Genomic DNA, 13,269 nt, shown 5'->3' with positions numbered 1-13,269 from the left:
CAGAGATTATGTGATGCAACTGCGTATAGAATGATGGTTGGATCATGACAATGCCCTCTGTACTGACCTTGCCTAGCCATAGGGAAATTGTTCGTTGTGCTATGCATACAATCAATTGATCCAAGCATCCCAGGCCAACTTCTCTCTTCATTTTCTGCCATGAGCCGCTTGTTATCTTCATCATCCAGATCCCTCAAGTACCCCGGTCCATAGATTTCGATCACATCATCATAGAGTCATTTCACGCACTCCATGATGAGATCTTCCTCAATGCAAATATAGTAATCAATGGCATCGGCCGGGAATCTATAAGCAAGGACTCACATGGTTGCAATAATTTTCAACAATTGACTTGCACTTGCTACCCCCATTGCATTCCTTCTTGGTTGAAACCAAGGATCATGTTTCTCCACAAATTTTGCAATGATGTTGAAAAGATCTCGGTGCATCCAGAATCTGCACCGAAAATAGGAAGCATCTGCATTCGGTGCAAAGTAATCCCTCACTCGACCATCATGACCCATGATTCTATCTCGAAGAAACGTCCTTCGACCAAATCAAGAACCGAGCCTCGACCACCAGAAATCCTCCTGAATAGACACCACGACAGCCGCCAACTAAAATTCATCACCCTCTTCCTCCTCTGACGATGAGTTGTCAAAGATCATCTCCTATAACCTCTTCATCTACACAATTCGAGACATTTCTTTGATGACATTAGAAAAAGACCATAGATGCATTTTTACAAAATACCGCATGGGCAGACAGGGTCGAAGACACAATGGGAATCAATGGAGGTCGGGCTAAGGCCAAACACCGCGGAGGACACATGCGATTCGCAGAGGCGATTCCCGCCCATGGATGTGACAAACGAGGCTGAGATGTCGAGGCAGTGTTGGCCTTCTTCGCCGGGATTTGGTGCCACCGTCCATCTAGGAGTTGATTTTGACCTTCCTATGCCATCACCAAGGTCGACCGATTAGATTACTAGTGAAAATGGACCTCTACAGACATCAGGGGAAGCTACGGGGTGGTGGGTTCGTCGACGGTGAAAAGACGGATTCCAGCGTCGGGAAGCAAGAATAAGGTGCGAGAGAGGGTGGCGGGGCTGTGGAGTGGTCGTGCGGAATGGGATTTATCATTCCAACCCAGCCGAATGATTCTCCTGTCAACAACTAGGGTCGTTGGTCCTGTTGGACCAAATCCTCGTCATGGGCCTACCCCGGGGGGATCCCGTCGTCACCATAGGTGTGACTTTCTCTGGTTGTACCCGATGATGGTGGTTTACACCCTTATTGAAGGCGCTGTCTGGATCCTACCCTGTCTTTCTCTTCTGGGTGAAAACCCATGATCTCGCTTATGTGGTTGGATTCGGCGACGATGGCATTCATGCACCATCTCCTTGCTGAAGTCGTCGATGTTATAGAACCCCTCGTCGTCCGAATGTTGTCAATATAGGTAGTACTAGTTGATGTTTTGATGCAGTGGGTTGTTGCCTCGGCAAACCCTATGGTCCTTTTTTCTTCCTTTTCCCTTTTTTATTTATGTGTTATGCGCATCTTAGTCGTGCAGAGGTTGAGTGTATACTCGTTGTGTTTTGTGTCCTTTTGATGCAACATCATGGGTCAATAAAGAGTGTCCTTTATAAAAAAAATGTTTGTGAGTACAAAAGAGATTTGTTGGAGGGAGGATAGATGGTTGTTTACTTTTTCCATAGGGGTTTGGATTCTTGGTGATAGCATGGGAGCGGAGATGAAACTAAGAGTATGTTCGGATTTTCACCACTCCTCAACTCCGCTTCCGGAGCGGCAGAGCGGTGCCGAACTATCTAATTTCATGGAGTTGAAAATGCGGAGTTGAGTGGTTGCAGTGGAATTGTGCGGAGCGGCTTTTTCCCGGATCTCACATCTTTAAAATAATGGAGTTGATAAGATTTACGAAGGAATTGCCACCGCCAAGTGAAAAAGATTCGAGTGGCCATGCCCGTCTCGCTCGGTTTTCTGGTAATGGAGCGGCGACAGCGGCTTGTCGGCGGCTCGTTTTGGCGACGACAATGTTCGTTCGATGGTCCATGGACCTTGATGCAATTTTTATTGTGTTTGAGATGTTTTGTACTTCCAGTGAATTTTTATAATATAAAAAGAAAAGAAAAAGAACACTGTCATTTAGGAGCAGTTACTCCTCACGAAATGGAATGAAACTCCCTCCTGAATTTTCCAAATATGTGCGCGTTTTACATACGCAAGTACTCCTCTGACGTGGCACCATAAACCGGCCAACTCAGCACCAATCCTCACGCTCCCTGTCGTAATCCCACCCGCGTTTCAATTTTCAACCCGGCCGGGAGCTCGGCATCAACAACGGCTACTTGTCCCCCGATCCCCTCCACCTCTATTTGAATCCCAAATCCGCCTCCTCCTCCTCCACCACCACCGCCGCCCCTCATTCCCTAGCATCTTCGATCGCGCGATTCGCCATGTCGACCTCGTCTCCCACCTCGTCGCCGCCTCCCTCCGCTGACGGAGGCGACGACGGCGGCGGGGCCCGCTGCATCTCGCCGACGTCCTCCCGTCGGAAGGTCTCCCCCAACCGCAGCGGCGGGAGCTCCCGCAAGGTCCGCCCGACACCCCTCTCCCCTCCCCCATCAAGCTCTGCCGCGGTCTCGGTCTGTATGCCTCGCGCGGTTCGATTGGGGACTCCGCGGCTCCCCTTGTTGGAATTGTGGGCGGCCGCTCTGGTTTGCGACGCCGGTTTCACACGGGAAAAAAATTGGGAGCCGTTGGGCGGGCGGTGGTTTGGTGAGATGTAGATTAGCCTTTGTTCGATTCGGCATAGTTTCTCTTCATTTAGGGCTTCGCAGCCTTTCTCCGCCCATAGTGCTTCGCAATCGCTAGGGCTGAATCCTTCACCAAAACCCTAGTCCGCGTCGGGCCCAGCCGCGGCGATTGCATCCAGTTACTTGGCATGTCCGATGTATCTGAACTCTGCTACAGGAGGACTGTTATGGATAGCTGTAACTTCGAGTCTGTGGATGTTAATTCCTCGTAGAAAAGTCTGCAGTATGTTTACTTACTGATATCCTGCGAATATGATTTGGTAATATTTGCGGAATTGCTTGTATTAGCATGTTAACTGATGCCATGCCGATGTGATATTTCATAATGTGTGCTTTTACTGTTATGGATAACTGCAACTTTGAGTTTGTGGGTGTTAATTCGTAGAGTACAAAAGTCTGCAGTATGTTTACTTACCGATATCCTGCGGATGTGATTTGGTATGTTTGAGGAATCGCTTGTAGTATGTGATATTTCATAACGTAGTTCTTGGAGACAGTAATTTATGGTTGGTTCCACGTATGGGGTTAGAGAGCGAATGCATTGCGCATGACTCTTTGTTAATTTCAGCAAGTTTATGTCAAACATATGCCGATATGAGCTCTGTTGGTTATTCCTCGCAAATAATGTAGTTACCTGGTCACCTTCCATTTCCTAAGTTCCAAAGTGATTAGCTAGTTTGGATATGAAGACCCATGTCGGGGTTGCATTGAGTTGACATTTGAAATAGTAGAGTTGGTACTCTTGTAAGTTTTGTTCATTGCTAGGGTAAACCAGTAGGCTAGATCCCATCAAATGACGAAAGGTGCCACCAAGACTTATTAATGTTAGCAGCTTGAAAGGTGTAAGTATGTTTCCTGTTGTTTTGTTATTAGTAATAAGGCAACATGTGTTTGATTACTGTTATCTGACCTGATATTCGAACTTATAATTCAACTCTAAATGAATGTAGACAACTTTGTGAACATTTTTATTTCATTTCTAAGCAATCATAACTCAGAAGTCTGTAAAATAAAAAATATTCTTTGGAACTGATTTAACCATCATAATAGACTCGTGATTATAAGAAAGAAACAGAAGGTGTGGATAGGCAAGTTGAAAACATGTGTCAACTGAACAATATTCTCATACTGCTTTGGTCCTGACCACTCAAGAATGCTTGTAGTCATTACTTTAATTAAGGAAAATCTTCATACGAGGCAAAGCTGACCTGGGCTTAGCTGAGTAGAACTTTAAGGGCACCCGTGAGGATGATTAAGTTCTTAATATCGATAGTCATTAGTATTCTCATAGGACAACTTTACAGGCAACCAACGTTGATGTGTTCTCCACTTGTGATTGTTGAGTATTAGGTTTATTCCAGTAAAATGAAGAAGTCTATCTCTATTATGTATTTTCAGATAGCTTGCAGGTTCAGTTGCTCAGCTTGAACAAAACCCAATTAGGCTTGTAGTCAACTGAACAATATTCTCATACTGATTTGGTCCTGACCACTCAAGAATGCTTGCTAATCATTACTTTAATTAAGGAAAATCTTCATACGAGACAAAGCTGACCTGGGCTTAACTGGGTAGAAATTTAAGAGCAGTCATAAAGATGATTAAGTTTTTAATATCGATAGTCATTAGTATTCTCATAGGTCAACTTTACAGGCAACCAACATTACATGTGTTCTGCACATGTGACTGTTACGAGTCTTAGGTTTAGTCCAGTAAAATGAAGAAGTCTGTCTCTAACTCTCTATTATGTGTTTTCAAATAATTTGCACGTTAAATTTGCTCAGTTTGAACAAAACCCAATTAGACATTTGCAAGCTTCGTCTTCTTGTTTAATTTCCTACTTGTAAGACCTACTTCTATGAAGAATTTAGCTAACAGCACTTCCTGCATTTGTTTTCTGCAGAGTCCAGGTTCAAGAGAATTTGGAAACTCAGTACTGAAATCTGTGAATAAGTCGACATCCCAGTTCAAGAAATCTGTGATTCGCAGAAGTGGTCCTTCGATTGATTGGTTCCCTAGGAAAAAAACTGAATCATACTTGAAAAGAAAGATAAAGCGTCTTCAGGTACTTACTGGATAGTGCAAAATGTTTAGCCACTCTTCATTCTAGAGTAAATTGTATTTAAAACCATAGCACGAGTGGATCCAGGATAATATTGCACATTAGACCAGGTTCGTTTACACTATTCAGTATACTCCAGATTCCCACCTGCCAGTCAAAGTGCAGTTTACATTTTTGTTCTCCTTCATGGACCTTTAAGGTCTTGATTGTGCACTTCATGCATTTCATGATGAGAAACTCGAAGTTTGAGGTTATTGTTGTCTCAGTTCTCTCTTCTCTGCACGAGATAAGAAAAGAGGGAAATTGGATTAAAGAATATTTTTTATGATGTGAATTAAAGTTATGCCTTTTGTCTTCTGCAGGAGACTGATGGTATGACCGCATCCCTTCATGATACTCTGGAAAATTCCAATCTTCATTATACTAGGATGGCAAGGGAGAAAATTGCAGCCAGTGAAGCGGCCAGAAAGGCGATGGAAGCTCGCAAGACTGCTATGGTTGAAGCTTCGTGGTGTAGAATTCTTCAAACAGCCAGGTGAGATTATGTTGTTCTTATTCTATCATGCCTGCTGTTATGCTGACTACACTTGATTCATTCCTCTGATATTCTGACTGTCCTTGATATGTATTTTATTTCATTTTTCTAATAGGATCCAAAACAAAGAAGCTGAAGAACTTATGGAAAAGGCCAAGTTGCATGCGACTGAAGCATTTGAATACGCTAGAGTAATAGGTATCATGATGTATGACAAGCCTGACTGTCCCAGTCAGCAGTATGAGGTGGAATCCTCGGCAAAAACTGGAGGAAGACCAACTCACAAGGTTACAGCGTCCTTTCAGACTGCTTTTGAGGTTGATATGGAGGTTGCTGCTGCAGTGAAGAAGGCATTTGTCAAACTTGCAAACTCTCCTGATTTGTCAAACCAAGAAGAGTTTAAGGAGCTATTGCGGAAAATTAGCCAAAATCCAGATGCGACTGATAGTGATGTGAATTCTGAAGCTGAGCAGCAGCTTGGTGACTGTAACAATGAAGAAACAAACAATTTCAAATCCAATAACAATACCTCCAGAAGAAGCATCTTTCCATCTGATTTCAACACTGCTGATCTAGAACAATCCACTGATCTTGTAAACATTATGCTTGAAAGGATAAAAGCTCTTCATGAAGACGACCTTGCCTCTTTGGCGGTCATTGTTGCCACATCTGGCCTAAATGCAGCACTTCAAAGGGATAAGGGAAAATTTCCTGAAATGAAGCCTGTGAGCCACACTACTGCAGGGTCACACAGACCACAATCAAGAAGATATTCCACTGCAGCCAGCTTTATTGATATACAAGGACCAAAGAAAGAAGTCTCGTCTGAATTACCCAGTCTGGACAAGTTCTTGGTCAAGCATCATTCAAAACTAGAAAGAGAAGTTCAAGAAGCAAAAGAAGCATGCAGAAAAGTCACTTCAGCAAAACCTGTTGTACAAGATGGCCAGGGCCAACTTGCAGGGAGCTACACAACGGCACTAGAATCTGCTTCTGATCTGGGCAGCATTCTTGTGAAGAATATGTCTAGGCTTGAGAAAGAGATCTTGGAAGCCAAGAAGAGCAACCAATGCGCCGATTCTTCTGAAGGGAGCTGTAAGGTTGTTACAGATGATGCGCAAGCCAGCACCGAAGAATCTGAATCTCTCAAGGGTCAGTCAGAAGTCTTGTCTGACAGCAATGTAAAGAGAAACTGTGATAACAGGGAATCGGTTGAAGAAAGCAATTGCGTTCAAGCCTGTACCGATTCTTCACAAGATAAAGAAAACAGAATTTTAAGTTCACATAAGCTGCCACCCTTGGCTGCAAAGGGTAACCATGGTGGCAAAAGATTGACTCGAATTGAAGCTGCAAAGCTTGAAGCACTTAGAAGTTTCTGCACTAAGGATGGCAGTGAAGTAGATGTTGGCCTCGATAAGGTCTTTGTTAAGCCAACCAATAGACTGGAGATGGAAAAGAGAAAAGCACTGGAGCAAGGACAGACCGACGTGCAGAAGCAGAAAGATCCACAGAAGTGTTGTGATAACACACCAGTGAGTTTAGATGAGATTTTAGTGAAGCGTGTATCAAGACTGGAAAGAGAGAAAATGGAGTATGAGAAGAGGAATGCCTCGGGACAAGGACAGACCATTGTGTCACGTGATCAGCGGAAGTATGGCAACATTGCTACAGCATCCGAGAGCTTGGATCAAGTCCTAGTAAAACGTGTTAGTCGACTAGAAAGGGAGAAGATGGAATATGAGAAGAGGAATGCATCAGGAGGAGCAAGAACTGGTGTGCAGACTGGTAACGATGACAAAGCATCTGATAGTTTAGATCAGATCTTGGTTAAACATGTCTCCAGGCCTGAAAAGGAGAAGATGGAGCAAGAAAAGAAGGGTGGTAGTGACACACTATTGCTGAAGAAGAGTGATACACAGTGTGCAGATGGAGCGGCCGGAGGCCTTGCTGACATCTTTGTCAAGCGTCCAACGAAGCTTGAGCAAGCCAAGCAGGCTGCTGCTGCTGCTGCTGCTGAAGGAAATTCGACAAGAGTCTTAAACCCCGCTGAAGAGCGCAGGAGAGCGAGGGAGAAAGAGCTTCTGGATGCATGGGGAGGAGAGGGGCTTGGGAGCTCGGTGAAGCCCCATCTGTCCAAGATTGAGAGTGACAAGGTACTTGGTTCTATATTACACTTACCTATCATTATCTGAAGAAATGAAATGTACCAGCACTTACATCGTTTCGACTACTTGGCCAGGCTGCATGCAGGAAAACAGAGGGAGAACTGAAGCAGGAGCGCAGAAGAGCAAGGGAGAAGGAGCTTCTTGATGCATGGGGAGGAGTGGGGCTCGGCAACTCGATGAAGCCACATCTCTCCAAGATCGAGAAAGATAAGGTAACTGGTCCTGTTACACTAATCCATCATCCCCCCCAATTAACGAAAGCATATCAACCCTTACACTTCTTGGACCCGTTTGTCAGGCTGCATGGAGAAAACTAGAGGAGGAACAGAAGCAGATATGTGCTGGTACAACGGAGCTGTGACTTTGCTGGGTCGGCACAGCAAGTATATTCTACTCGCTTCCGGTTCTGTTTGCGTTTCATATAGAAACTCCCTGCAGGACATGGATGTCATCAGAATCTCTCCTCCTGTATGTATATCGTGGTCACAGACCAAACATTGGAAACTTCCATTCCGTAGGAAAGTACAGACAAGCCAAGTGATGTGCTCTTCTTAGCTTCTCTCTCTCTTTCTCATCTCGTTGCGTGCTGGCTTGGTATGTCTTGAACTCACATGCTTATCCTTGGAAGCATATGCGAGGATGAGAACATCCAGTGCTTCTTTTGACTTTGCCCAATGCCGCAAAGTTGGAAATTTTATCATCAGCACTTCAACAAGTTAAATATAGATGGTACCCCGGGCATATATGCTGGGTGCTGCTATTTTAATTCTTTGTTGTCTTGATTGATGCAAACCAAGGGGTAAAAAGTATAACTGAAACTGACTGTTTCTTGGAGATAAGATGCCGAGGTCTTACGGAAATTGGAAAAGCTACATGTGATAAGTCTGGTAGATGTGGATGGACTGTTGATTCTTTTGTAAACAAATGAGGGACGTAGATTCTGCATATTATTGAATTTGTTCCACTCACCCAGCATAGCACATTGTTGAAGTGTTATATCGGCGCTACCATGGTGCACCACCCTTTTACCATTTCGTTGTGTCTAGTTGCATTACTATTTTCACCCTCGTTGAAGCATATTTGCTTAGAACCGCGGATTATTTCACGCTGTTGTTTCCCATTGCTTTTTCAGCAGTTACTTTGCACGCATTGCTTTATTTCTGCTCTGAAAGTTTGGTGAAAAGATGAATCATCAGACTATAAGTATCTAGGGAGAACATGGGCCTCCTCATAGCTCAGCGACTCTCGGCCGTCGGATCGATTTCTTGATGCGTTTAGTACCGTCGGATCTCGCTCTTGGAAGACCTTGGCCGTTGGATCAAAAAAAGTTACTGCTACAATGAATAGTTACCGTCTCGTTCGTGCCACCGCCTGTAATTTCCTTGCCCCGTCGAGGGCATTTTCGCCATTTCGCGTCCTGAGGTATAAAAGGGCCCCCCCTCCTGTTGCAGCAACCTCCTCCCGCACTCGCGCGCTGCCTCTCCTCTTCCTCCCGCCCGCCTCTCTCTCTCCCTCCAAACCCTAACCCTAAACTGCGCCCGCCTTCCTGTCCCGCCGGCCGCCGCCGTCGCTCGCCCAGGCACCCGCCCCGCACTCGGCGCCGGCGCCGTCGCCCCCTCTCCTCTTCCTCCCGCCCGTGCCTCACCGCGGCTTCCTCCCGGCTCCTCGTCCGCGGCCTCGACGGCGGCCCCGTGCTCTACCTCGAGGCGCGCCACGCTGGCCGGGTGCGCTACGTGCTCTCCTGGGACGCCAGCCGCCGCATCTGCGTCTTCACCGAGAACGGCATGCGTCCGTCACCCGTGCGGATAGGACTCCTCCTCTTCCCTATCTCGGGGGCGCGGAGATGCTAACGGAGAAGCCCAGCTGGGTTCGCCATGACGGCCTGCAGATCTTCTCCATCAACATCCAGCCGAGTGGCCTCCGCTTCGCCACGGGAGGTGGTGACCAGAAGGTTGATTTCCCCCCTCTTGCTAATTTTTCTCGCTTGATTTGAGCTCTGTAGACCGGGAATTCGGCTTGGCTGTGCCAAGCTCGTTCTCTGCATTAGCCTGCGAGGTTCGGTGTTGTCGTTTCCGGCTCAGGGGAGTAGTGCCAGGCTCGGTTCTTTCCAGCCATGAATTTTGGCGTTGAGGCCAAGTATGGATGGAAATAGTACAAATCAGTGTGTCGTAGCGCTTGCTCATTCTATAAGTTGTTCCGTGCATAAGCGTGTGAGGTTCAGTGTTGTAGCGGTAATCGTTGCTCATTTTACATGGCGTTCTCTGCATAAGCTTGTGAGGTTCAGTGTTGTCGTTTCCGGCTTACAAGAATCTGTGTGGTTGTGTGTCTCAGTTGGTGCTGCTTCTCATTGTTGTCCTCGACTGAAGTTAGTTTTTGCTGTAGTATTAGGAATCTGTTATTTGGTGGCACTCTTTGGTCAAGCTTGAAATTTTTTGGGGCTCAAGCCTACCGTTCTTATGATGGTAATTGGGCCATTTTTCTTACTAATGGAAGGTAATTAATAGAAAGTTATGGTTCATGATTTATTTACTGAAATAGCCGACTGCCAGTTAAATTTATTGGTAGGATGTTTGTTTGACAATGCAGATATATTGGTTGGATTCTGCAGTGTTGATGTTGTTAACTTCTTGTTGTGTCAGAGTAGGAGGCAGAGAGGGAGATGGGGTGGTAAGAAGAGAGGGTGAGGAAGGAGGAAGAGGAGATCCTCCCAGCACTCATGGTGGTCGCCCAGATCCCAGCGGGGATGGCAGTCCAACATGCTCTGTGGTGTTCTAAAGGTGAGATGCCACCACCATGTTTTAGTAGCTCACATCTACTGTACTCATTAGACTGAACTTGTGTTAAAACAAGAATACTGATAACCTGGCCATCTTTATAATAAGAATAGGGTTGATGTATCTGCAGAATATATGAAGAATACTGCATGTGCAGAATACATATATGTTACTGCATCTACATTGAGACAGAACACTTTTGACACATTTGTAAAGCATCTACATTGATAACCTGGCCATCACAGAATACCTAAATCTGACGAATAAATTATATGCCTTCAGTACCAGCTTAGGGGAAGTACAGTATCGAATCTCTTGCTCCACCCACTAGGTTCCAGCCGCATTCCATTGGTTAATTTTATTTATAATAGTGTTGATAAGACAGTGTCACATGATACCTACAAGAAGTGAGTTTCTCTTAATTACATGAGAGTAAAGAACAGATGACCGGATACATGGTTGAGTATGGTTGTAATCAAACTGCATATTCACTTGAGCTTTTAAAACAGGCAAACATGTTAATTCTTTTCTCGAGTTACTCTACAAAATAGTCATCTTGATGTATGTATTGATATCTCCGGTTCTACATTAGAGGATTAAATGTATGTCTGTTACACAATGACTACTGCTTCACAACCACCTCTTTTTATTCACTCTACTGCTTTAGGTGTGTGTTATTGCATCAATTGGTTACATCCTGTGGTAGCCTGATAAGTAGCTGTCTTGGTGTCGTATTTATATTGGTTTTATATGGTATTTTTTATATAATATACTGGGTAAGCATGCATTTTCCTCCTGCGGAGCATATCTGCATAGATGTGGTTTTGTAGAATTCATTTTGTTTTCACTGAGAAAACCACATACTGCTGGAGAAGTATTTATTTATCCTCTTACTTTACATGTTCTTTTATTGTAGTGTAAACTGCTAGCAGAGCTACACTGCGGACTACAGAGTTGATCTGAATGTCTGCTATTCTAAGGTTCAATATATGATTCTTTCTGTCAGCGTTCTTCCTTGGAAACAAAATGATCAAATCATCTTCTTGGGTATTTACTTCTCTTTCTCATGTTAAGTTAGCATTTTGGTGTTGTGTATTTTCAGATTGTGCTCCCACTAACTTTTTTAGCCCTTGTGCTAAAGATGCATGTGTGGCTTGATTATGAAATTATGGTTATGAACACAAAGCTAATTGGTACTCTGTTCTACACTACTCTCCCTTGGAACATGATCTCGCAAAAGAGGGGAAGCCAAACATAGGTACAAGTGTTTTCCTTCGCCCAATCCAATGTATTTTTCTTAGGGCCGTTAATACATCATGTAACCCCACATAAATGGTTGGGAACCAGATTAATTTAATTTATTTTCAATACCCTCCCCAAAATATTGCGGATGCATGTATTAGGTAGGATCTATAAGAGTTGTTGTTATGTATGTGTTCTGAATCCGCCAATGTAATCAATTTGCAGTTCTGTCATATTTCTTAGTTCAAGCCCCTGAGTTAATGCTTTTAAATTTATGAACTCAAATAGTTCAAGATTCAGTAAAAATGCACGATGATCTTTACAGATTATCTATTTTTATGTGGGACTTCTAAGATGATAGATTAACAATAAATAATGTGCACTAATTACATTTCTCTTTTTATCACTATATTTTATTAATCTTTGGTATCTACAAAATGTATGCATACTGATATCATAGTGTGGTCTGAATCAGGTGTGCTGCTTCTACTTGCATAAAAGCTGATATTGTCATGATCCTTAGTCATGTCTTCTTAAAATAAAGGGATTTTGCATTGACAGATGGAACCAAAAATCTTCGGAACCTGACAGCATTCATTTTTTCTCCTGGGTGCTGCTAGATCCTGTGTAACTAAATGTTCTTTTCCATTTAAGGTAATAAAATATCCACCTGCATTCATGTTAGTGTTAGCATTGCTGAAAGAAAGAAAAAGGCCCGCTTGATTCTAGCAGCCCTGGTTAATATGGCCAAACTGATGTGGGAAAGGGTGCCTGATCCTTTTATGTTACAAAATTATAGACATATTCAGTGGTAACATGCAAGTGGTGGCTGGCCCTTTTCTATGTTGTTAGCTTTAGAAAATTGTAGAAGCTACCTTAGGCACATGTACCTTTCATAGGAGGAATTGTGCCCTTGCAATTGTTATATATCATTGCCTTTTAGTCCCGTTCCCAAAAAGTATGCATTGATGCTAGGTCCTTTTCTACAATATTATGTCTACATGATTATATAATCTCTCGTATTGCTATATTTTTTGTAGGGGAACCATGCCCATGCGACGGTACTGAACAAAGTTGTGCACGTGGTCGTGGACACTCTACGCGAAAGAAATTTGTATAAATATACAATGCTCTTTTTGAAGCCTCCTGGGATGATATTGGAAGGAACTCGAGCGGAAGGCCGCCGGACATGGAAGAAATGAGCCCAAGCCCAATGTAACTTTTCTCTCTCTGAAGCAATGCCTATTTATTGCTTTTGTGTTGGTACTTTCAGTTCTTTGAGATTCTTATTTGTGCAAAAACATCGGTGATGTGGCAGAGAAGGTGAATTGTAGCAGCAACGTGAAAGTATGTACATAACAATTTGTTGGAAATATGCCCTAGAGGCAATAATAAAATGGTTATTATTGTATTTCCTTGTTCATGATAATTGTCTATTGTTCATGCTATAATTGTATTAACTGAAAACCGTAATACATGTGTGAATACATAGACCACAACATGTCCCTAGTAAGCCTCTAGTTGACTAGCTCGTTGATCAATAGATGGTTATGGTTTCCTGACCATGGACATTGGATGTCATTGATAACGGGATCACATCATTGGGAGAATGATGTGATGGACAAGACCCAATCCTAAGCATAGCACAAGATCGTCTA

At 43.8% G+C, this 13,269-nt stretch overlaps 1 protein-coding gene and 1 long non-coding RNA gene across 2 annotated transcripts; both read left to right on the top strand.

The window, feature by feature from the left end:
- The first annotated feature begins 2,313 nt into the window (after positions 1-2,313).
- LOC123096123 (uncharacterized) lies at positions 2,314-8,591 on the top strand. Its single transcript, XM_044517744.1, has 6 exons — positions 2,314-2,614; positions 4,737-4,898; positions 5,258-5,430; positions 5,546-7,583; positions 7,670-7,807; positions 7,894-8,591. Exons 1-6 carry the CDS (start codon positions 2,477-2,479, stop codon positions 7,954-7,956), a joined length of 2,712 nt encoding a protein of 903 aa, XP_044373679.1. The 5' UTR covers positions 2,314-2,476; the 3' UTR covers positions 7,957-8,591.
- Positions 8,592-9,061: 470 nt separating this feature from the next.
- On the top strand, positions 9,062-13,003 carry LOC123099578 (uncharacterized). The gene is made up of 6 exons (XR_006448188.1): positions 9,062-9,546; positions 10,240-10,372; positions 11,286-11,416; positions 11,511-11,627; positions 12,173-12,265; positions 12,652-13,003. It is a non-coding gene; the product is annotated as an uncharacterized lncRNA (long non-coding RNA).
- Positions 13,004-13,269: the final 266 nt, after the last annotated feature.

Source organism: Triticum aestivum, chromosome 4D (assembly GCF_018294505.1).
Source record: "Triticum aestivum cultivar Chinese Spring chromosome 4D, IWGSC CS RefSeq v2.1, whole genome shotgun sequence".
Taxonomy (NCBI): Eukaryota; Viridiplantae; Streptophyta; class Magnoliopsida; order Poales; family Poaceae; genus Triticum; species Triticum aestivum.
This window is presented reverse-complemented; position numbering and strand designations above follow the sequence as displayed.

Coding starts and splice junctions, on each gene's coding strand:
- LOC123096123 (XM_044517744.1), top strand. CDS start 2,477: ATGTCGACCTCGTCTCCCACCTCGTCGCCGCCTCCCTCCGCTGACGGA. Junction 7,584..7,669: donor CCAAGATTGAGAGTGACAAG/GTACTTGGTTCT, acceptor CTACTTGGCCAG/GCTGCATGCAGGAAAACAGA. Junction 7,808..7,893: donor CCAAGATCGAGAAAGATAAG/GTAACTGGTCCT, acceptor CCCGTTTGTCAG/GCTGCATGGAGAAAACTAGA.